The 23,625-nt window shown below is 35.2% G+C and overlaps 1 protein-coding gene across 2 annotated transcripts; it reads right to left on the bottom strand.

Annotated features, from left to right (window-relative positions):
* Nucleotides 1-6,460: 6,460 nt before the first annotated feature.
* Nucleotides 6,461-16,411, bottom strand: LOC127813715 (auxin response factor 11-like). 2 transcript variants are annotated; one of them, XM_052354834.1, is made up of 13 exons: nt 16,020-16,411; nt 15,798-15,913; nt 15,562-15,648; nt 9,836-9,892; nt 9,572-9,721; nt 9,380-9,464; nt 9,079-9,169; nt 8,791-8,955; nt 8,588-8,701; nt 8,323-8,395; nt 8,030-8,183; nt 7,330-7,531; nt 7,086-7,231 (listed from the first exon to the last, which is right to left on the bottom strand). In XM_052354834.1, exons 1-12 carry the CDS (start codon nt 16,063-16,065, stop codon nt 7,374-7,376), a joined length of 1,296 nt encoding a protein of 431 aa, XP_052210794.1. In that variant the 5' UTR covers nt 16,066-16,411; the 3' UTR covers nt 7,086-7,231; nt 7,330-7,373. The 2 variants fall into 2 exon arrangements, with proteins under 2 accessions (XP_052210793.1, XP_052210794.1); XM_052354833.1 differs by lacking the exon at nt 7,330-7,531 and having other exon boundaries at nt 6,461-7,231; nt 16,020-16,409.
* Nucleotides 16,412-23,625: the final 7,214 nt, after the last annotated feature.

Genomic DNA, 23,625 nt, shown 5'->3' with positions numbered 1-23,625 from the left:
TACAACTGGTCCCAGACCTTCTCCCCTTGGGGGCTGCCATCCTAGAAGCCTGCCAGAAGCCGCTCCTTGTACAGGCCCTCGAGCCCCGGCGCCACTCCCCGCCCTCATCGGACCGCTTTCGCCAAGGGTCGGCTCTGATACCACCTGTAACATCCCGTATCGAGCGATAGGAAGATCCGGAACAACTTACCCTGATGGGCCTACACGAACTTCCCAGGGGGTCACCCATCCATGGATTGCCCCAGGTTAAGCACGCTTAACTTGGGAGTTCTTTGCCAACATTCAGCCCAAAAGGTATCCAGCTGGTGTTGTTTCCTTTCTTACACTATCCTCGATATATTCTAACTTCTCTGGGCTCTCGGGGTATTACAATTAAGCTGTCTCGATAAGCGTGACGACCTCGATAAACGTGTCAAACAAGTTATTTCTCAATCCTCGTGCCCCAAGGATTCCTAAAACATTAAATTTATTCTAGAATATCAATTTACTATTTTTCTCATAATTTCCACAATTTCTCCTTATTTTCTAAGTCTTATTTCCTCAAAAATTTATGATAAATATCTAAACCCTCATTTAATCCGATTTTTCTTCACTAATATTCTTAAAATAACATTTCTAGCCTTCTAAAATTTTCTTGTAATTTTTCAGATTAAATTCCTATTTTTTCCTTATTTCCATAATAACAAAATCACTTAAATAATTAATTAATTTAGCATTTTCCAGAAAAAAAAATTCAAAATAAGGCATAAACGAAATTCTAGATTTTTTGGAATTTTTTTCAAAATTTTTGCAAAACTGTTCTTATTTTTTTTTTCTTTTCTTTCCTTTTCTTTTCTTTTCTTTTTTCCTTTATTTTCCACCTGGCGTGCGCGTGCAGGCCACACGCCGCCTCCTCACGCACTGGCGCTTGTGGCTACGTGCCCGACCCTGGTTCGTCTTTTCTGGCGGCTGCTTCGCCGCCAACGACCCTGCCGCACCACGAAGCTTCGAAACGAGCTTCTACCCTCCCTAAACCCGACCCCCTGATCTCGAAAATGGCTTCAAATCCAAAAAAAATAACTAAAAATACCTCGTTTTGGCGTTCGAAGGTGCGACTCTTGTGGTTGCGCGATTTTCTGGCTAGGCTTCGTTTCCCTGCTTCCGCTACTCCGTTGGCCACCAAATGCTCCAGAAATCTTGCCCACGACGCAAGGTTTAAAACCCCACTCACCAATCTGTCAAACACTGCCCCAATCGCCCAATCTCTGAAGTAAAAATTTCTAATGAAGTGGGCTGCTCGAACGCGGCTATTTATAGCCAAAATCGGCCACGCGTCCTAAAGGCCACTCTGACGGCCATTTCGGCATTAATGCCCCCCTCTCCTCTGCTAGCTTGTTGCAGGTGCGGCCAGAGCATGGCCATTGCGCCTGCTCCGATTTTCTTTGATTTTTTTTTCATATATATAATATACATATATACGAATTTATATAACAGTATATTATAAGAAAATCCCAATTTTTTAATACATAATATAATTTCTGATATTTTTAACTATGATTAAACTATATACTTTATATAATATAAATGAAGTTAACTATGATTAAACTATATACTTTATACAATATAAATAAATTTAACTATATAACTAAATTTATACATACCTAACCCTATTAAATTTACTGATAAACACTAAAATTCTAATAATTTCTCTAGGGTCTAAAATATCAAAATTACGATTATTATTCACGATGTCTTAGGGTATTACAACATACATCCTCTTATATCTTTGTGTGAGCTAACTGATGCGATTTCTGTATTCATTTGTCTTACTATGATGACTATGAATGTGTGTATATATATATATCTATTCTTGCGTATAATTTCTTCTTCTCCGATTACAAAATCATTTTCTTTTGAATCTCCTTACTAAGTACATTAAGGTCCCTTTGATGTTTCGAATGGGGATTGTTTTACCCCAGATTTATTTTCTGCGAATGGCATATGTTTGGTTTCAGTTTAGATATAGAGGTTTTGTTCGCCTCTGTGTCGAGCTATCAGTGGCCTGCATATGTACAAATAAAAAGCCTGCTCAAATAGCCCTTATAAGAGGCAGACAGATCATGGGTATACTCCCTAGTCTTGAATAAACCTTCACATGTATATGTTGTATATGCAACGAATAGCTTGGTATAGATGCCCTATGTTTTAAATAGTTGACGTATATCTGGCTATTAGCCTTACCAACGAGCTCTTCGTCGCGAACTCATGTCTATGCCCTCTGACCATAAGCTTAATCTCGAGTTCATTTCTCAAGCTCTTAGCCGCGAGCTCTTGTCGCGCACCTGACCTCAAGCTCTTGGTGCGAGCTCTTGCTCAACCACTTGACCATGAACTCGTTCAGTGAACTCTTGTTCACCTCATGACCTCGAGCTCTCTCCGTATGCCGCGAACTCATGACCTTGAGCTCACCCCGAGCTCTTCCCATAAGCCTTTGATTGCGAACTCTCTGCTCACGTGCCATCCATTTACATTCCTAAATGTTTTCATTTTCTTTAATTTATATTTTTCCTTTCATTTACTTTAATATATAAATGTAAATAAAAAAGTACCCCCTATTTGGTTTCAATAAAAATATCAAAAAAATCAAAATCCATAACAATAAAAAAATAAAATTTTGGTTTTAGTACAAATGCAAGAACTTGCCATTTTACCACCCTCGAAATACATAGCTTCTGTCTCTTGAAAAATTCACTAAAAATCATTTTTACAACAATGAATATTAGTTATCAAAATACCAGGAATTAGTTTTTCAAAATAAAGACATTTACAAAAATATGTTCTAGTTGGTCCTTCGCTTTAGAAAAATTTTAAATTTATTTTGACCAGCAATTTCGCGTGGTGTGATCATTTTGATTGCATGGGGACTAATCATGAATTGAGTTATGAGCACGAATGTAAGTAAATGCATACTGTCACTAGTTAAATAAAATCACAACAATCAAATGATGGGAAAAATAGTTATTAAATTTATAATACTCCTCAACTGGTGAATCGAGATTTAATATTAAATAGTATATCTCAAAAATTAATCTTATATTATAAATTACATCAAGCATTTCTGTGTCATAAATTACATCTTGAATGTGGTAAACGTTATGAAGTAAGATATGTTGAATTTATCTGATGATGGAAAAATACCCGGTATGGGTAAATAATGTTGAAAGTATGAATATCGCGGAAACAAGAATTTAAATACATGTGGTTGGCAAATGCATACATGTACATGTTGCATGTATATATTGTTTTACGCACCTATTATTTTGCGTAGAGGGAGAAAGGGTACCCTAGAACACCTGGAACGGGACGAGGTGCCATAGCCCGGCAGGTTGGCTCTATATTTATTTGTTAGGTTTTATTGAAATTATGTACTCTTTCATGCATTGATTTATTGCTTGAGAGCCGGGGAGATCGATATTGATAATGAGATGATGCACTCTTGCATGTATTGATTGATGGCTTGTGAGCCTGTGAGAATTGACTCTATATTTATTTGTTAGGTTTTCTTGTAATGTTTATGCACATTTGCATAGTGGTACATGGTAACCTGATATATTATGTTGAATTGATATATTCATGAATTTATAAATCTTGTATATATAATTGTGGAGTCCTTAATTACTCTTCTTGGTGTCATCATGTTCTTGGATCCTATATATTGTTCCTCGTTTCTCGAACTTGCTGAGCCATGTGGCTCACTTGATCTTTTTTGTCATTCCAAGTGAAGGAAAGAATGTTATTGAGGACGAGTCCAATAGGACTACAACCCAATGATAGTGGTGTACAAAGACGCATCCTAATTTCAAAGATCCTAGTTAGTGATTTGGTGAGGTTTATAGTGATGAGGATTTGTTATGTTTATTGGCATTTGAGCCTCTTATTATTTTATATGTCCATTGAGCTTAGAGTCATAAGATTTTGAAAATGTAATTAAATCTTATTTAAATTCCTGTTGATAGAAATTAAATGAGTTGTTATTTGAGTTTAATTTTATTCTATATCATCACTATAATGATTTTCTTTCGAATATTCGAAAGCGAACCTTACAATGTCATTAAGGGTCAACAAATAAATAAAGGAATTAGTGATGCTCCCCAAATTCTTGACATGCACCATATTATTTAGCATGGATGATGAAGTATTCCCCTTGATCTAAGAGATAATATAATGTGATAAATAATTTGAAGTACACAACCCCTTAGGTCATAAAACAAGGTTAAGAAAATGAAAAGTTGCATGATTGCATTATTCACAAATAAAAAAATAAAATTGAATCATCACTAAGTGATCACGTTAATATTTAATATGATATATTCAAATGTGTTAAGTGATACAGACACTAACAAGCGCAAAGAAAAAATGACCTACTAATTTCGGTGTTTAGATTCTATTGTTTAGCATGACTTTATCCAATTTTTAGTTTCCTTGTTTGATTGTTAGATAGCCTTAGGTTCTCGAAGATCTCTGTCTCTTGGATCTTTTTTTCTCCCTCTATCAGACTATTCTAAGAGACCCTTCAGTTAAGAAGGTCTTTTGAGCCCCCACTATGATCGTTTTCTTCGACCCGTTAAGTATTCATTTTCTTCTGTTAGAGCTTTTGTACCTAAGTCGTGGTCTATGACAAATTAATTGCTCTCTACTTTTTTTTAAAACTTTTAAAGAAAAGAATATGCTAGACTATCAAATCAATGATGTGTCTTTCAACTCAATCCCCACTCATGGTTAATTTTTCTTAATTATTGGGCATTTCACCTAATTGAACATAAAAAGACTTGTAATTTGGGTCATGGAACATAAAAAGCCTAGTAATAATACTAACAATACCATTCCACAATCTTAGAGCGAATTATTTTGCTTTTCTAATTTTACAGCCCTATTATCTTAAAAGGAATAAATCTTTTAAAGTCATACACATTTTCATAATAAATTAGGTGTTGTTTCATTGTAGAAAATAAATTTATTTTTTTTATAATTTTTTATAGAAAATTTTGAAATTAAAAAATTAAAGCAAAAATTACAAAACACCCTATTTTTCATATTTCAAAATTCTAACAAAAGATATTCGTCAATAAATTTATTTTTACAAGAGTTAAATTGATTAAAAAATACAAATTCAGAAATATAATCGAAACAACGAAAAATTCAAGTTGTCACACATAAAAAAAAGTTAAAAATATAAGTGTTAAATTAACTAAAAAATTGATTTAATAATATAATTGAAACAACAAAATGTTTGACTTACCACACAAAAAAATATATATAAGAATACAATAGACAAAAACATAAACTTAACTTTTTTTTAATAACTTATAAGTTATCTCAAAAAACTAAAACTCACAAAGTCAAAGTAGAAGAGTACAATGTCTTCCAAAGTTTAAAATTTATTATAAAAAGGTCTAAAGCTTACAAGTTATTATAAAATTTAACATTTTTATGAATTGAATTTTAATTTAAATATAAAATATTATATTAATATATTTTTAATAATTATATATAATTATCTTATCAACATCTAATGGTAAAAATTTTATCAATTGAAAATTAATTTATAATTTATTTTTATTAAAAATTAATATTTTTATAAATTTTATTTATATTATTTAGCAACATATCCATTTTAATTTTTTTTTAATTTTTAATAGTTTATTAAATTTTTCAAATCAAATACATAACTATATAAATGACAATTTAAAATATATTTATCCAAACACGTTATTAAACATTAGTCAACTTTAAACCTTTACACAACTTTTAAGTAGAAATGTTGAAAAATCATCTTAAAAAATGATAAGTCAAATACTCACTTAATTCCAAATATCTTGCCTCATTCAATCCTCACAAGTAAAATTATTTAATTACAAGCTTTTTATTTATCTTTTTAAATTTTATTACTAACTTGAGTGTCAAAGACTATATATTAAGAGAATGTAGCTCGGCCTCGCTTTCTCATAAGTGTAATTCTCAAAGAATCAATCCCAAGGTACAAAGCTCGAGGTAGCATGTAGTGATCGGTCTTACATCTTGAAGCATCAAATAACAATATTGTTTGGCTTCTTGGAGTTGGATATACAATCATGAAAGCAAATTTGCTTGTCATAAATCATGATAGAATCTCAACTTGCATCCACTCTCTAATACATATACTTGAGGAGGCCAACAGCCCATTACTGTAACCAAGTCCAAATATTATTATTTGGACACTCGCTTGCATTAACGCGACTCTGCGGCACGGACGAACGTCGGTATATATACCTTTTCTAGTTGGCGAGCTATCTCTTCGGCTTTACGCCTAGACCCCAACATCTTCCAAATGTTTGCAACACCTCCTCATTCTTAAATTCAGTTAAGTTTAACATTTTTGGTTAAATTCTTCGAGACCATAAATATTCAATAATTTACAAATTATTTATCATAAACCCACAAGTTCCATCAATTCTCAAATATTTTTCTCATTTCCGAACATAATTAATGTCCTCAATAAATTACAAATAATTTTCTCAAATACACACAGATTAATTCCCCCTCGGGTAAGGGATGTTACATAATACCTCTTCTAGTTGGCGAGCTATCTCTTCAGCTTTCCTCTTTGCCTCCTGGAGCTGGACCTGCAAGTCATTCCTCTCCTTCAGGGCACGGTATAGCTCCCCTATCATCAAGGCTACCTCTTGAACCAATGCCTTGATCTCTTGCAGCCTCACTAGCTCGACCTCATCCCGTCCGGAGTTTTTCTCTCCCCTTATTCTTTTGACTTCTTCCTCAAGGTCACTGACCCTGTGCTCCAAGTCCCTTTGCCTTTGGCTTTGGCTTTGGCTTTGGCTTTCCCTGAGTATACCATCTTGTACAAACTTAGCTCTCTCTTCTGCCGCCCAGGCAGCTTCGAAAGAGACCTGCGTCCTTGGGGTCAATGATGGCAGCTCCAGTGAATCCCCTACCTCAAGATCTTCACAAAAATGCCACGCGGAAAGGCCAACGAAGTCATCAGAAATAGGTTCTGCGATTGCCCCTGCCGTGCTCGTTCGTTCTGTGTCTACCCAGGCTCTTTTGCTCATCCGAGCTAGAGAGCTCTCCCCTTCCGCAATTTCCTCGGAAGGGGGAGCGCAGGTAGTTTGCAGCTGCATCTCCTGAGGGATTTCCGCCGTCTGTTGTGAGGACTCCGCCAGGCTGCCCTGCAATATTCTTTTAGATGGTCGCATCTCTGCACTCCAAAAATTGCAAATCATTAGTATACTCCTGGAGGCAACGAAAATTGAAATAGCAAGCAAAAAAAAAAAAGGAAAGGACAAGGTGAGCAACCTCAGGGTCCGACTCCCCTTCGAACCCTTCCTCCTCTTCTTCTCCTACCGCATCCTCGTCTCCCACCACATCCACCTCTTTGTCTTCTTCTGTTTCTCCACTATCCTCTGAAGAAGAGGAAGACAAGGAAGCAACCTCCTAGGACTCAGTCGATCTCGATAGATCAGTTTCATTGTCCTCCCCAAGAACCATCTATCCAGCCCTAATATATTAATTATTTAAATGGATATTAGGATAAATATGATTAATATTAATTTTGGATGGACCAAAAGTTCATGTTTTCTATTTGAAAAACATGGAGAATTCTCCTTGTTTTGTGAGGAAAACATCCTAAAACTGTGTTCTAACAATTAGTATAAATTTGCTATTTAAAAAACTAGTATAAATTTGATAAACTAGCCAACAATGTTTTCTATCTTCTATCATTTTGACGTTTCCAATTTCTTGTTTCTTGCAATTTTTTTCAACAAACGGGGCGTGTCTTTTACTACTCTTGTTAGTAACTTGACATGAAATCAGAGTTGTAGTATGATGCGAACATGGTTTCAAGTCTTGTTATGCTTATCCATCCCACATTATTTGTAATTCTTGCGCAGCGTCATTCTGTGTATTAGTGAACCTTCCTAACAGCTTTAGCTTTTGGAATAAGTAATAAATTGACACGGAGCAAAAAGGAGTAACAGCAGTAAGCATATCTTACCACGATCTGGGATTTCAGTAGGGGGCCGGGGCCTTTTATTCTTTGTTATAATTGGTTGAACCTGGCTTGAAGAAATCGAAGGCACAAGAGGTTCTATTTCCCAAGGAGAAACCCTATCAGGCCTTGCAATAGATGCTGGCTCATCCCATTGAACCTGAAAATATATGAAGTGTATATACATATAGGTAAACAGAAGCAAAAAACTCAGAAACATCAAACCATGCTAAATAGTTAAAAACTTGTGAATATTCCTAGCCAAAAACAAAAAAAACAAAAAAGTGTCATATACTAACCTTCAGCGAGCGCCACTTAGATTTTTCCCATTGAGGAGAAAGATCCTCAGACCCCACTATGGTGCCTGTAAATCTGATCAATTAAAAGAAAATTCCCATCACTAACTTCACACACACGTAGAGAGAAAATAAAAATAAACTGGGCGTCCCAATTGCACCAGACTTTCTCTTGCTTTTGCTGCAAAGAGGCTGTTTTAACAATTCAAACCCATGAGTATCTAGTCACAAAGGCACAACATTGCCGTTGCTACGAAGAATATACTACCTTCTCTCAGGAGAATCCTCCCCCTCAAATGCCATCTTGAATCTCATGCCAACTGCAAACCCATTGTTGACAGTTTCTAGATATTTGTTCGAGCCTATGATATATCGACTCTTCCTGATATTTTTACGATAACAGAAATGAAAAAAGAAGTTAGTAAGTCTCTTCAACATCTCCCCTTAGCAGCAGGAGATGACAAGTCATACCTTGGTTTGTACTTCACAAAAAAGTGGGCCTTAGTATTAACGGCATGATATGCAGCAGTAAGCACTCCCAAGTGCATGCTCTCACCAGAAATGGCTGAAGATGGCATGGAGCTCTGCTGACGAGTAGCCCGCCGAACTCCAACACGTAACTCCCCACTCTCCCCCCTAGGAAACCAATTCTTGTATGTTAAAATGCCTCTAAAATAGGCATTGCACAGTAATTGCAGATGGAATGGGATAATAAAGGCACTCAAATAAGGGAAAAACATTGTCGAAGAAAACACATACCTCAGGAAAACAAAAGTATCCCCTTCAACTAATCTCTTAGAACTAACAAACTTACTCCATCCTGTAGTGAGCAAATGCTTCCTTGGTTGGCCTGCACATATTTACGCAAAAGTAAAATGATGTTTTGAGCACAGGGGCAGGAAAAAAATTTTGATTTTTAACCTGTAAATATGCGATTATTCAAGAATACTTTGTGTTTATGAGTCGGGGAATATTCAGAAAGATTGGCATGCCTCCCTTGCTATTCAAAATCACAACTGCAGCATAAAAACTATAAGCGAGACAGACTAGGATCTGTTACCTCGACAGACATGCTTAAACTCCCATTTCCGACCATGAAGATCCGTGGCCAGCAAATCCTGGGTTGGTGTTGGCTGACTCAAATCCTCAACAAGTGTAACAGTAGCAGACAAGATTTTGATAAATATAATGGCAATATTAGAATTGGCAGCTGCAGAAAGACAAAAGCAAGTTCTACATGGAGAGAAATTACCAGTGGGGGAAGGCACTCAGTGGCATCCTTTCGGAGATAAAACCCACCATGAGTGCTTATATCAGAGGCAGTTAAAACCTTGCAGAACGAGTAAACTGTAGGCCCAGGAGGTTCTGGACGATATGAATCAGGAGTGGTTGGTTCATTTTGCTGAAAGACCAAATTTGAAATGGTTAAAAACATAAACCTTGATCTGAACAAAAGAAGGTCAAATTTACCAGGCTGACATATAACATAAACAAAACAAAAACCATAGGCTCTTACATCTGGTTCCGGAAATAAAGTTATCTGAGCATAAACCTCATCAGTGTCCTGTTCAGCCTACAATGACCATGAAAATTCCTTCAGTTAAATGTAGACCCATGTTTAGTTGCTGAGTATGAAGAAAAGAATTTAATTAGCTTACATTGTGAAGTTATCAGCCTAAAGGATTAACTGTTCGTAATTATCATTTTCCCCCTTAGAGGAAAAACGAATAGCCATATCAATACAATCGATAAATTCACCTTGACCCCCCCCCCCCCCCCCCATTTTCTTTTCCTTCTCTATCGATTTCTTCTTTTTCCTCCACAAACCCCAGTACCCAAACCTAGAACCCACAACTGTTAACCTAGATCTCACCCTTTATATGATCACTCAAACACTCAAACGAAATCTCTCTCTAATTTGCAAATGAACAGCAATCAGAAAACAATCAAGAACAAATCAAGAACTGCACAACACGCAAGATTTTACCCTGGTTCGGTCTTAATGAAAGACCTACATCCAGCTTGGCTTTCGCCCCTACTTTCTCCACTATCTTGAATATTAATGCAAGATTACAAGTGCACCCAAACTCAACTCTCACCTAGCCCATAAACCTAAAAGCTATATAGAGTTGTTACAAGAAAGATATTCACTCTTCCTCACTGCACAATCTCACCCCAAGACAGCTTGCTAACCCACAAAGAAAGCATACCTAAAGTCTTCCCCTCGACCTCTATATATAAGCAAATAAAGGCGGGAGACTCTACCTGACCGACTGCCCAAAGAGCAGTTACAACAACCTCGGTCAGCCCTAAAAAAAATAATAAAACTCTTTCTAGAAACATAACAGTAGAAATATTACATGAAATATCCCTCATATTACAAGCCCTAATCTAGAACAAATGCTTTAACAAATTCTCCACCCATTTGACTTGATTTGGCTTTTCCCAATTCCAGCAATCTTCAATTTCCTACTAGCCCTAGCTGAAGAATCTTCAAACAATGATGAAGCTTGGCTGCTGGAACTGATTTTGTAAACATATCTGCTGCATTATTTTCACCTGCTACTTTGGATAAGAAAACAGATTTATTTTCAATCATTTCTCTTATAAAATGAAATCTAACATCTATGTGTTTTGTCCTTTCATGGTGTGCCTGATTTTTAGATAAATGTATGGCACTTTGACTATCACATAACAAGGTTGCTTTAACATCTAAACCTAGGAGTTCACTAACTAAACCCTTAAGCCATATAGCCTCTTTAAAAGCTTCCGAAAGGGCTATATATTCTGCCTCGGTTGTAGACAATGCTACTACATGTTGGAGACTTGATTTCCAACTAATTGTAGAGTTCCATAATCGAAATACCCAACCAGATGTGGATCTCCTCTTGTCTATATCAGCAGCATAATCTGCATCCGAATAACCTAGAATACTAAGTTGAACTCCTATCTTAGCACCACCATATGATAGGACATGACTTAGGGTTCCAGCTAGATATTTAAGCATCCATTTCACTGCATTCCAGTGAACTTTCCTTGGATTGGCCATAAAATGGCTCACAACACTCATAGGATGTGCTAAATCTGGCCAAGTGCATACCATACTATACATTAGGCTTCCTACCGCACTAGAGTATGGGATATGACTCATTTCCTTTTTATCTTCCTCATTTTTAGGGGACTGGTCTAAAGACAATTTACAATGAGATGCAAAAGGCACACCAACTGCCTTTGCATTTAACATTTTAAACTTGGATAGAACCTTGGCTAAATAGGACATTTGAGATAGGTATATCTTCCTATGTTGAGTGTCTCTAGAAATTTCTATTCCTAGAATTTTCTTAGCTTCACCTAACTCTTTCATTTCAAATTTAGCTTTTAATCTTTGTTTTAGAAGCTGAATTTCTTGATGGGATTGACTTGCAATGAGCATGTCATCCACATATAAGAGTAAATACACTGAAATGTTAGGGGTAACATGCTTATAGTACACACAACTATCATAGGAACTTCTCAAATACCCTTGGCTAATCATAACCGTGTCAAATTTACGGTACCATTGCCTTGGGAACTGCTTAAGTCCATATAAGGACTTCTTAAGAAAACATACCTTCTCCACCTCTACTTTAGCTTCAAAACCCTTAGGTTGATCCATTAGAATCTTCTCTTCTAAGTCCCCATGGAGGAAAGCAGTGGTAACATCCATCTGCTCTAATTTTAGATTTAAGTGGGTTGTTATGGCTAAAAGAACCCTTATAGATGTATGTCTCACAATAGGGGAGAATACTTCATTAAAATCAATGCCTTGAACTTGGGTAAACCCCCTAGCAACCAACCTAGCCTTATACCTAGGCTTAGGGTTAATTCCTACCCCTTCCTTGATTTTAAACAGCCACTTGCAGCCTACTATGCGCTGCCCCTTTGGTTTTTCAACCAATTCCCAAGTCTTATTCTTATTTAAAGAATCTATTTCCGACTTCATGGCTTCTTGCCATTTTCTAGCATCCTTAGAAGACATTGCCTCTTCATAAGTGAGAGGTTCCTCCCCTCCTATTTCGGTTGCACTGGTAAATGCATAAACTACCAGATCAGAATAATTGAATCTCTTGGGAGGTTTTCGGACCCTAGGTTGCCTATCCCTAGCAACACTATATCTGTCTAAATTTGGTTTATCACCTAAGCTGGAATCTGCATCACTGTCTTCCTTATCTTCATCATGATGGGAAGGTTAATGGGCTTGATCAATAGCCTGATCATTTTCAAGGTTACTTTCTTGAAACTCATATGCAGTTTCAGATTGTTCTATGGTGTCTGCTGGGTCAAATCCTGATATTTCAACTTGGACAGCTCATTTATCCTCTCCTAGACTATGCTGGGTTTGAGGGTTGCCAACCTTAATGGTAGAAAACTCATTAAATGTCACATCTCTTGTGACTATAGTCCTAGGACCATCTAATTCTAGATTCCGAAGCTTATAACCCTTAACACCTGAGGGATAGCCTATAAATAGGCATTTCTTGGCTCTAGGCTCTAGTTTCCCTTGTTTTACATGGGCGTATGCTAAACATCCAAAGATTTTAAGGTGTGATAGGCTCGGTTTGTGTCCTGTCCACCTTTCATATGGTGTTTGGAAGTTAATGGCTGCAGAGGGTGATCTATTAATGATATGGGCTGCTGTAGACACAACCTCACCCCAAAATGATTTTGGCAAATTTACATGAAAGAGCATGCATCTTACTCTCTCTAGCAAGGTGCAGTTCATTCTCTCAGCCAACCCGTTTTGCTTAGGGTTTTCGGGGGCTGTTAAATGTCTAACTATGCCTCCCTCCTTGCACATTTGATCAAAATCCCTATTGCAAAACTCTAGCCTATTATCAGTCCTAATAACCTTTACTTTTCTGTCAACTTGATTTTCTACCATTTTCCTCCAAGTCTTAAAGGATTCAAAGGTATTATCCTTAGACTTTAGAACATATACACAAAGCATTCTTGAGAAATCGTCTATTATGGATAGGAAGTATCGGGAGCCCCCATGAGTCAGGGTTTGAGCTGGGCCCCATAGATCTGAATGAATGTAATCTAGGGGAGCTTTTGATGAGTGGATGGTTGTTTTGTTAAATTTAATCTTGGCTGCCTTCCCATAAATGCAGGATTCACATTTACCTAGGTCTAGGGACTGACCTATCTCCAATATCCCTTGTTTGGCAAGTTCCTTGAGCCCTTGTTCACTAATGTGTGACATCCTTAGATGCCATAACTTTACCTTATCATGGGAATTAAAACTTACATTGGCAGCTTCACCACTTAGAGTGGTTTCTTGTAGGAAATAAATTCCATTTCTTAAAGCAACCTTCATGCATACTAGGGAGCCTTTATGTATTTTAATTACTCCACCCTCACCCTTGTATTTATATCCGCATCTGTCCAATTCCCCAAGAGAAACCAAGTTTCTCTTAAGTTCTGGGACATACCTTACTGCAGTGAGGGTTCTATGTGTCCCATCGTGCATCTTTAATTTCACATCTCCTACCCCTTGGACCTTACATTCAAAATCATTCCCTAACAGAACCTTTCCCCCATTAATTTCCTTGAAATTTTGGATCCATTGCTTCCTAGGAGTCATGTGGAAAGAGCAGCCTGAGTCCAAGACCCAATCTTGGCTGTCATAATTGTCACTAACAGTTAGTGCATCAGCACTATCATAACCAGTATCACAAAGATTTACCCCATCATCTAATTTTTCCTTTTTGGCGTAGTCCTTCTTCCTCTTAGGACAATGCCTCTTGATGTGACCCTCTTGTTGACAATAATAACACTTAATCAGCTCTTTTCCATTCTTAGATTTAGATCTTGATTTACCTTTGTTCTTAGAGTCTTTCTTAGGATTTCTAGACCTTGCAGTTAATGCATCTGCTAGAGATGATTTACTATCCATCTTTATCCTCAAATCTTTAGAATTTAAAGCCTCTATAACATCTTCTAAAGATAGTTTATCCCTACCATGCTGAAGAATATCTACAAAATTCTCGTAGGACTTGGGTAAAGAATATAGGAGAACTAAGGCTTTGTCTTCTTCTTCATACTTAACATCTATGTTCTCTAGGTCTAAACATAGCTTGTTAAAGTCATCTAAATGATCCTGAAGTTTCTGGTTTTCATGCATCTTGAAATTAAAAAACCTGGCTTTGAGAAATAACCGGCTGGAGAAGGTCTTCTTGAGGTATAGATCCTCAAATTTCTTCCAAACTTCTGCCGCAGACTTCAACCTAGATACTTCCCTGAGCACTTTATCTCCAAGGCTCAGAATGAGAAGGCTATAGGCCACCTTCTTGATCTGCACCTGCGCCTCACTCTGTTTTACGGTTAGGGCTTGAAGTTCTTTCCCAGTTGATTCTCCCTTTTCTGTTTCTTCTTGTTCCAGCGCCTCTTCCAGACCGAGACTGCAGAGCAGTGCCTCCATCTTGATCCTCCATAGGCCGAAATCATTGCTCCCATCGAACTTGTCAATATCTGACCGAGAAGCAATCGGCGCCATTTCTTGATTTTCCTGAGATTGCCTTCTACGACTTGAGATTCTTGAGGCGTTGATCCAATCTAGAGGTGACCAGCTCTGATACTAAGTTGTTAACCTAGATCTCACCCTTTATATGATCACTCAAACACTCAAACGAAATCTCTCTCTAATTTGCAAATGAACAGCAATCAGAAAACAATCAAGAACTGCACAACACACAAGATTTTACCCTGGTTCAGTCTCAATGAAAGACCTACATCCAGCTTGGCTTTCGCCCCTACTTTCTCCACTATCTTAAATATTAATGCAAGATTAAAAGTGCACCCAAACTCAACTCTCACCTAGCCCATAAACTTGAAAGCTATATAGAGTTGTTACAAGAAAGATATTCACTCTTCCTCATTGCACAATCTCACCCCAAGACAGCTTGCTAACCCACAAAGAAAGCATACCTAAAGTCTTCCCCTCGGCCTCTATATATAAACAAATAAAGGCGGGAGACTCTACTTGACCGACTGCCCAAAAAGCAGTTACAACAAACTCGGTCAACTCTAGAAAAATAATAAAACTCTTTCTAGAAACATAACAGCAAAAATATTACATGAAATATCCTTCATATTACAAGCCCTAATCTAGAACAAATGCTTTAACAACAACAGCTGTTAAATCTTACAGCGGTTTCCAGCAAACAATAAATAAAATTACTGATAGAACCAAGGGAAGCATACCAGGAGCTTAATATCAAGAACACGGCACAGGATCTTCGAAGGAAGATTGAAGGTTGTATTCACCTCCTGATTTGATGATGCCTCCAGCTTAAAATCCCCCAAAAAACAGAAAAAATTTCAAATCCTCGAAATGGAAGAACATAACGCAAACATATTCCCACAAAACAAGCAAAATTAGATTCCGATTCTTCCGAACAGAAAAAGATTTAATACAAGAGATCGACGAGGAGACTCACTTGCTCCAGGTGACCCTGCGGAAAATAGAACACCCTCTCGCCTCTCCTTAGGACGTCCACCAGTGGACCCGCACACGCCATCCACAGCTTCGCAAACAGACCCTCGCGTCCATAACCTAAACACGAACAAATCGATTATGGAAGCAAAATTCAAGAATCAGAAGATGACGATCAGCGGAAGGAACCGAAACTTGGGAATCGAAAACGTCATTTCTTATTCACCTTCGGCTGCGGGATTAGGCTGCGACAACGACCCTTGATTCGCCATGATTAAAGCACTAAGTGAACAAAAAGATCCAAAAGTCACCTCCAGATCATCAATCAAACCTCCAAACTCCTCTCCAAACTGAAAATTACTGCAACCGGTAAACCGCTCCCGGAGGCCGCAAAACCGAATCCAAGGTCGGAAAAAAGGTCGGGCCTCTCTCTCTCTCTCTCTGTAGGATGAACGAAGCGAGAGTGAGAATGGAGTGACAGAATTTAGAAACGGGCTTTAATATTGGCGGGTTGCAGGAAAGGGCCGCCCTTTCGGGAGAAAGGACGGAGGCAAGAAGGTAGAGGCTTTGAGGAATATCACTCACCGTACCTTTGAGGAATTTGAGGAATATCACTCACTGTACCTTTGAGGAAAATCACTGTACCTTCTTGCCTCCGTCCTTTCTTCCCTTTCTTGGAAAAACAGGGGCGGCTCCCTGCAGGGAAAAAGGGAACAAGTTAATGTTCTTTGGATAATGGTACACACCAAATTTGACTGACACAATTTGGTTGGTTGACCTCTAATGATAAATTTAACTTTGAAAAATTCTATATGCAATAATTTGGTTCTTTATGACCATTACAGGTAAAATTAAATTTTATTATTTACGGTTATATTTATTACTTTATCCGATCATTTATATATCAAATATACCCTTCAAACAATCATCCCTCAAAAAATACCTCACATGCATCCAAGCTATTTTTCTTCACATCAAACTCTGGTCTTCTTCCTGTTCTCCTCCATCGTGCTTCAAACATTGTTATTCTTCTTCTTCAGACTATTCTCATAGACCACCGTCGATCTCTTGCCATCGCTCACTTCACTTGCCTCACTCACCCTCTTTGTTGGAGTTCTCTGAAATTGCAAAAAATGCCCCTCCAATTAAGAGTTCCCGAACCGCGACATTCGAGAAAAATCCCTCACCCTTCGAACATCGTTGTTCAGGAGGTGAGGGCTTCCCCGAATCCCACGATTCAGGAACCTCTAACCCCCTGAATAGTGAGATTCGCAGATATGGGGTTTCTTGAATCTCGCCCTTCAAGAATAAGGGGTTCCCTAACTTACCTAATTTTATACAGTGAAATTTGGATAAATTAGGTTGAGTTATTAGTATCAAAAATTAAAATTATATATATATATATTATAACTATATTTTATGAAAAAAAACAAAAATTTTATTATATATATACATACATATTATATGTATAATATGTATAGTTATAATTATATATTATATATATTTATAATTATATATATAATTATACATAATTATATTACATAAACTATTATATACATACATATTATAATATATAAAATATATATATATTCTCCTAAACCCTAGAATTGAATTTCTTCAAATCCATGGATTCGGGGTTCCTTCGACCTCCCGAATTTTGGGGTTCGGGAGTTGGGAAATGCTTCGAATCCCAGGGTTCAGGAAACCCCAAATCACCCGAACCCCAAGGTTCGAGGGATCTCCTAGGCCCCGAACCTCGGGGTTCAGGGCTTTAAGGCACTTTCAAGTATTTTTTATTTTTTAATTAATCTTATTTTTTTAATTCATCAATCGTATAAGTAAATTATGTGATTTAATTTATTCGTAGTGTATGTAAATTATATGATTTAACTAGTGATAAATGTTATAAATTATATTATTTTTAAATATAAATTATATAGATGTATGTTATTTGATAATATTAAGAAATTATCTTAATTTTTAAAAATATTAATAATTTTCTATTATTTTATATTGATCTACTATAACTGTTGCTATTTGAATAATAGAGTAAAATGACTGTGGCGATGGTGGATGAGAAAGTGGGTGCACGTGCTTGAGGAGTAATGGTGGATGGTTAATCGCCAACGATTTAAATGAAGAGCAAATATGAGTTTTCATCTCAGGATATTTTAAGAATATTAAAAGTGGGTTGCGAAGAGCAAAAATTGTGATTGCAAATGGAATTTTCCTAAATTTTATTGAAAGCCATAATGGTTATTCATAGAATGAATACAGTATTTTAAATAAATTTATTTTATTCAATTTCCACAAAATATTTTTTTAAAGAAATAAAAGTCTTTATAGTCTCTGAATTTATTCCCTCCCATTATCAAAATTAAGCCTATGATACTCCACATAAGTGATGTTTTATATTTTTAATTTTATTTTCAAAATTAATTTATTTGTCAATCTGTTTTTGGCATTATTTCATCTTTTAAATTTTAGTAATAAACTACAATTAAGGCGCAGCATTGAAGGGTAAAAAATAAATTTTAGAAATATAAGTATTACACATTAATTTTTTATATAAATTAATTAGGGAAATAATATTTGTTGAGTGCTCAGAATGAAAAATTATAAATAAATTAAATTATTGGATTTTTTTTAGCAAATTAATATACACTTGAGATCATAACACGTAAGAAAATTCTATTCGCAACCAAATTTTTGCTATTCGCAACCATAAGTAAACAAAAATTTATAATTACTCTTAGCAACCACTTTTATTACTCATCGCTGCCACTTATATTCCAAAATTACCCTCTCACATATCTCATACCTTGCGCACAACCACAACCCACACATCACATTCTCTACTTGTTGTCGCATTCTCTACTATGTTACCTGCTATTTGTTTGTCGCCGGAGTTATCTCGTCTTATCGAAATTTTCAGATAATGAATTTAGATTTTCAATTTTACAACGGGTTTAAGTTTGAAGGTTTCAACACAACAATTGGAAAATTCATGGTTCCCGAACCTTATATCTTTAATTTTTTTATACTTTATTTTTTATACAAATATTTGACAAACCCAATTTTTAATTAAATAGTGTTGATTAACATGTTTTTTTTATACTTAATTTTTTTTTATCTAAATATTGCACTTGAATAATTTAATTTAAAAAAATACATATTTTTTTACTTAATTTTTTTTTTATCTAAGTATGGATTTCCCAAACCCGTGTGTTCGGAAAATCCATAGTTCTCTGAACTCAAGGGTTCGAGGAACACAACTTTTAGTTTTTTATATTTTATTTAATTATATTAACATATTTTTTAATATAACATATTTTATATTAACATTATATTAACATATTTTATGCATTATATTAACATATTATATATTTTATTTTAACATATTTTTTTAAACTTAATTTTTTTTATCTAAGTATTGGACTTGAATAATTTAATTTAAAAAAAATACATATTTTTTTTACTTAATTTTTTTATCTAAGTATGATCTCCCGAACCCATGGGTTCGGGAAATCCATAGTTCCCCAAACTCAAGGGTTCGGGGAACACAACTTTTAGTTTGTTATATTTTTTTAATTATATTAACATATTTTTTTAATATAACATATTTTATATTAACATATTTTATGCATTATATTAACATATTTTTTTATACTTAATTTTTTTATCTAAGTATTAGACTTGAATAATTTAATTTCTAAAAAAAATAAATGCATTTTTTTCATAAATTTTATTTAATATAGGGGAAAATTCCTGGGAAAGCTGGAATTTCCCCAAACCCTAGGTTTCGGGAATCTTGAAGTTTCTCAAATCTAACTTTTGACCTCTTACAACAGACACTAATACATACATACTTAATTTTTTTTACATACAGATATTATATATATACGCACACATACATACATATATATACATACAGGAAGCGGCCATGGGGGCATATATACACACATACATATATATATATATAGGAAGCAGCCATGGGGGCATATATACGCACACATACATATATATATATATAGGAAGTGCGGCCATAGCAGTCAGAGGTGCTAACTTCACAGCCCCCTGAACCCTCGGGTTCGGGCGCCTTAAAGGCCCTCGAACCCCAGGGTTCAGGGCGCACTGAAGTCCCTGAACCCTAGGGTTCAGAGGCCATTAAGGCGCCCCGAACCTTCGATTTTGGGGACCTTCAAGGATCCCGAACCTTAGGGTTTAGGGGGTTGTGAAGTCGGCACCTCCGGAGGCTATGGTCGCCCTCATGGCCACCGCTTCTTGTATATATATAGATATATATATGTATGTGTGCGTCTATATATATATATATATATATTTATGTTTGCGTATGTGGTGCAGACGTGTATATATGTAATTGTTAATGTATATATGTATATATATGTGTGCGCGTGTGTGTGTGTGTTTGTGTATATATGTATGTTCTTCTACTCTTATATTTTCATCAATTTTTTCACTTTCGACTGCATCGGATCTGGTGTTTTTGGTTGCATTGTCTTCGTTATGAATGGGTGGGTGGCTGCGTATGACCGACGCGTAATTGATCGGGTAATTGATTGAGGGAGAAAGTGGTTGTGAGGGTAAAAATGAGTTTTTAAAAAAGGATATTTTAGGTATATTAAAATGTGGTTGTGAAGAGCAAAAATAGTGGCTGCGAATAGAATTTCCCTTTATTTTTTCCTTTAATTACAAATTTACCCTCAATCACTTGAAAAAAATTAAAATCCCACGCAAGACCTTCTCTCTCTCTACTTGCCCAACGCCTGTTTCTTCCTTACCCTTTCTCTTTCTCTCTCTCTCCTCTCTTCCACGTGCGATTGTGTCTTCTCCGGTGTCATTTCGTACACTGGCGGTGACATCAAGAAGTTTGGCGAGCGAGTGCCAGGGCCGAACCTTTCATGAGGCTCATGAGACAATTGCCTCAGGGCTTATGAAAATCTGACTATTTGGGGGCCCATAAATTGGAAATCCCCTTTTTGGTAAGGGCCCAGCTGTTCACGGTCTACCCCATTCCTCTGCAAACTTCGCGTTTGCCCCTGCCCTTCTTTCTCTCTCGCTTTCGCTTTTGATGCCCTCTTTCGCTTTTTGTCACTCCCTCCCTCGCACTCACCCTCGTTGTTAGTAGCTCACCCTCGCTCTTGCCTTTCGTTGCTACGTCACTCGCGCCTCACTGTTTCGTTGTCCTACGCCCTTGCCGAGCTCGCCCTCTCATTCTCGCCCTCGCTTTCTCGCCAGACTCGTCTCTTGCTACTGTGCTCAGTCGGCGGTCGCTCAACGCTCGTCACTTGCCCTCGTGGCCGGTCACCGGTGGCTCGCTCACGTTGCCTCGCTCTTCATCTCTCACTACCTCAGATTTAGTCTTTGTCTTTGAAGCAGATCTATTTTTCAGAAGCCTTAACTCCAGAATCTAGATCTGCTTACTGGTTACTGCTTAGCTTCATTCAACTTTTAGCAGTTAGTTTCTCCTTCATTTCATTTCATTTATGAAATAAAATTATGATACATTTGGAGATTTGGATTATTGGATAGCTTGCCTATGTCTATTTTATTGATATTGACTGAATCTGGCAAAAGAAAATTTAATTTTATTGATGTCTTCATTTTGTTTATATACATGATAACTATTTGTTTTCTTCTTAGAAAATAGAACTAGAGTTTAGAGATGCCTTGTTCATTTTATTATTCTTCTTATTATTATAAGTCTAGATATAGAAATTAAGTTTAAAATTATTATTGTTTAAGTGTGTTGTGGATTGGTTATGTTGCCTATTGAGAAAAAAAATGTTCGATCAACTTGATTATGTAAACTTGATTGATATTTTTGCCTCCAAAACTGCAAGGAGAGTAGTTTTTAATTGATAATTTAGAAAATTTTCAATTTTATTCTTTGATATGGTATAAATATTTATTTTTTTTTATGTTTTATTATGAAAAAATAAAATTTAAATGTACTCTATGATTCGGGGCCCATTTTTATATTTGTCTCAAGGCCTCCAAATCTCAGGTACAGCACTGGCGAGTGCACTACAAAAAAACTGGCATTTAGCGGCGATTTTTTTTGCATTTAGCGGCGGTTTTGAAAACCGCCGCTAAATCAGCCGTCGTGGAGCATTTAGCGACTGTTCTTACCAACCGCTGGAATAACCGCCGCTAAATCACTAATTTTGCGGCGGTTTTAAAACCGTCGCAAAATCAGTGATTTAGCGGCGGTTTTTTTTAATTTTAGCGGCGGTTTTAAAAATCGCCGCTAAAATTAAAAAAAAAATTAAAATTTTTATTTTAGCGGCGGTTTTTCAACCGCTGCAAAAATTAAAAAAAATTAAAATTTTAAAAAAATAAAAAATTAAAATTTTAAATTTTAGCGGCAGTTTTAGAAACCGCAACTAAAATTAAAAAAAATTAAAAATTTTTAATTTTAGCGACGGTTTTTTAAACTGCCGCTAAAATTAAAATAAAATTAAAAATTTTACTCTCTCACCCGCCCGCGCCCACACGGTTGCCCACCCGCCATGCCACGTGGCCGCATATCCGCGCGCCACGTGGCGAGGCTGGAAATTAAATTTCTAGCCTCCCCTCTTTCCCAGTTTCGAACCCACAACCTCCCCTATGCCATTGCATGCTTGAAACCGCCTAATCTACCAACTTCCCTTGTTATATAATTACATATATAAATTATATACCACTATTTTTTAGAATTATATTTTATATTTTTTAATATAGAAAGAAAAACATCAATTAATTTACCATTTTTTAAAAGAATAAAGGAATAAATTAAAAATAAATTAATTGAATTAAATTAACTAAATTAATTTATTAAAAATAAAAAAATTATATATATTTTAAAATTATTAAAATTTTGTTAAATTTATTTTTATTTTTATTTTTTTAAATTAAATTTTTAGTTAACTAGTGGTGAACCCGCGTGATATATGGGAGAGTTTAATTTAAAAATAAAAAAATAAAATTATTATTTTAAATAATTTTAACTAAATTGATAATTATATTTTTTTTAATCTTTAATCATATTGAAAAAATTTAAGTTTACTTAATTATTCACTATTCAATATGCTAATGGAGAACACTTTTAATTCAATATACTTATAAATTTTTTTATTATATTATATTTATTTATAAATAAATATTATATAATCTATAATATTTCCACTTAAAGACGTTTGTTATTTTCTATTTATTATATTATAATTATAAATATAAATTAAAACTCTTAAATATGAGTAAGAATAAGTTTTTTCAATAATAACAAAATTTTAAAAAAATGAATTTTGATTTCTTCCATAGTCTTAAAAATGTGATACCTTAAATATTAATTAGCATTGAAAAACTCTAATACTTGACAACCCTAATAATTGACATTTGGCAAATACTTTATTTAACTATCATATTTTATTATTATATAAATATACATAGAATAAAGATATAAAAATAATATATTAAATAAATAGATAATTTTCTATGACTTAATTAATAGTTTAAGTTGTCTATTAATCTTTCTCATAAAATTCATGCAAATTTAATAGAAAACAATTAGCATTGAAAAACTTGTATATTTAAAATTTATTATTAATTTTACATAATTAGTATATATTATTTCGAAACAATTGAAAGATTTAAATTATTAATGCAAATTACAAAATGTAAATTATTAATGTAATAAGTATTAAATGCAAGTTTTGGGAGAAAATTTTATTACTACTTATTATTTCAAAGTAATTGAAAGATTTAAATTATTAATGCAAATTACAAAATGTAAATTATTAATTCAATCAGTATTAATTATAAATCATTAA

The sequence above is a fragment of the Diospyros lotus genome, chromosome 11 (genome assembly GCF_014633365.1).
Source record: "Diospyros lotus cultivar Yz01 chromosome 11, ASM1463336v1, whole genome shotgun sequence".
Taxonomy (NCBI): domain Eukaryota; kingdom Viridiplantae; phylum Streptophyta; class Magnoliopsida; order Ericales; family Ebenaceae; genus Diospyros; species Diospyros lotus.
The sequence above is the reverse complement of the archived record's forward strand: the minus strand, read 5'-3'. Positions and strand labels throughout refer to the sequence as shown.

Bases quoted from the DNA above. Each gene is read 5' to 3' on its own strand.
- LOC127813715 (XM_052354833.1), bottom strand. From the start codon at position 16,065: ATGGCGAATCAAGGGTCGTTGTCGCAGCCTAATCCCGCAGCCGAAG. The intron at 9,170-9,379 runs GTAACAGATCCT...AAATATGTGCAG, and splicing joins GTTTAAGCATGTCTGTCGAG to GCCAACCAAGGAAGCATTTG. The intron at 7,232-8,029 runs GTAAGATATGCT...TTTGGAGTGCAG, and splicing joins TACTGAAATCCCAGATCGTG to AGATGCGACCATCTAAAAGA.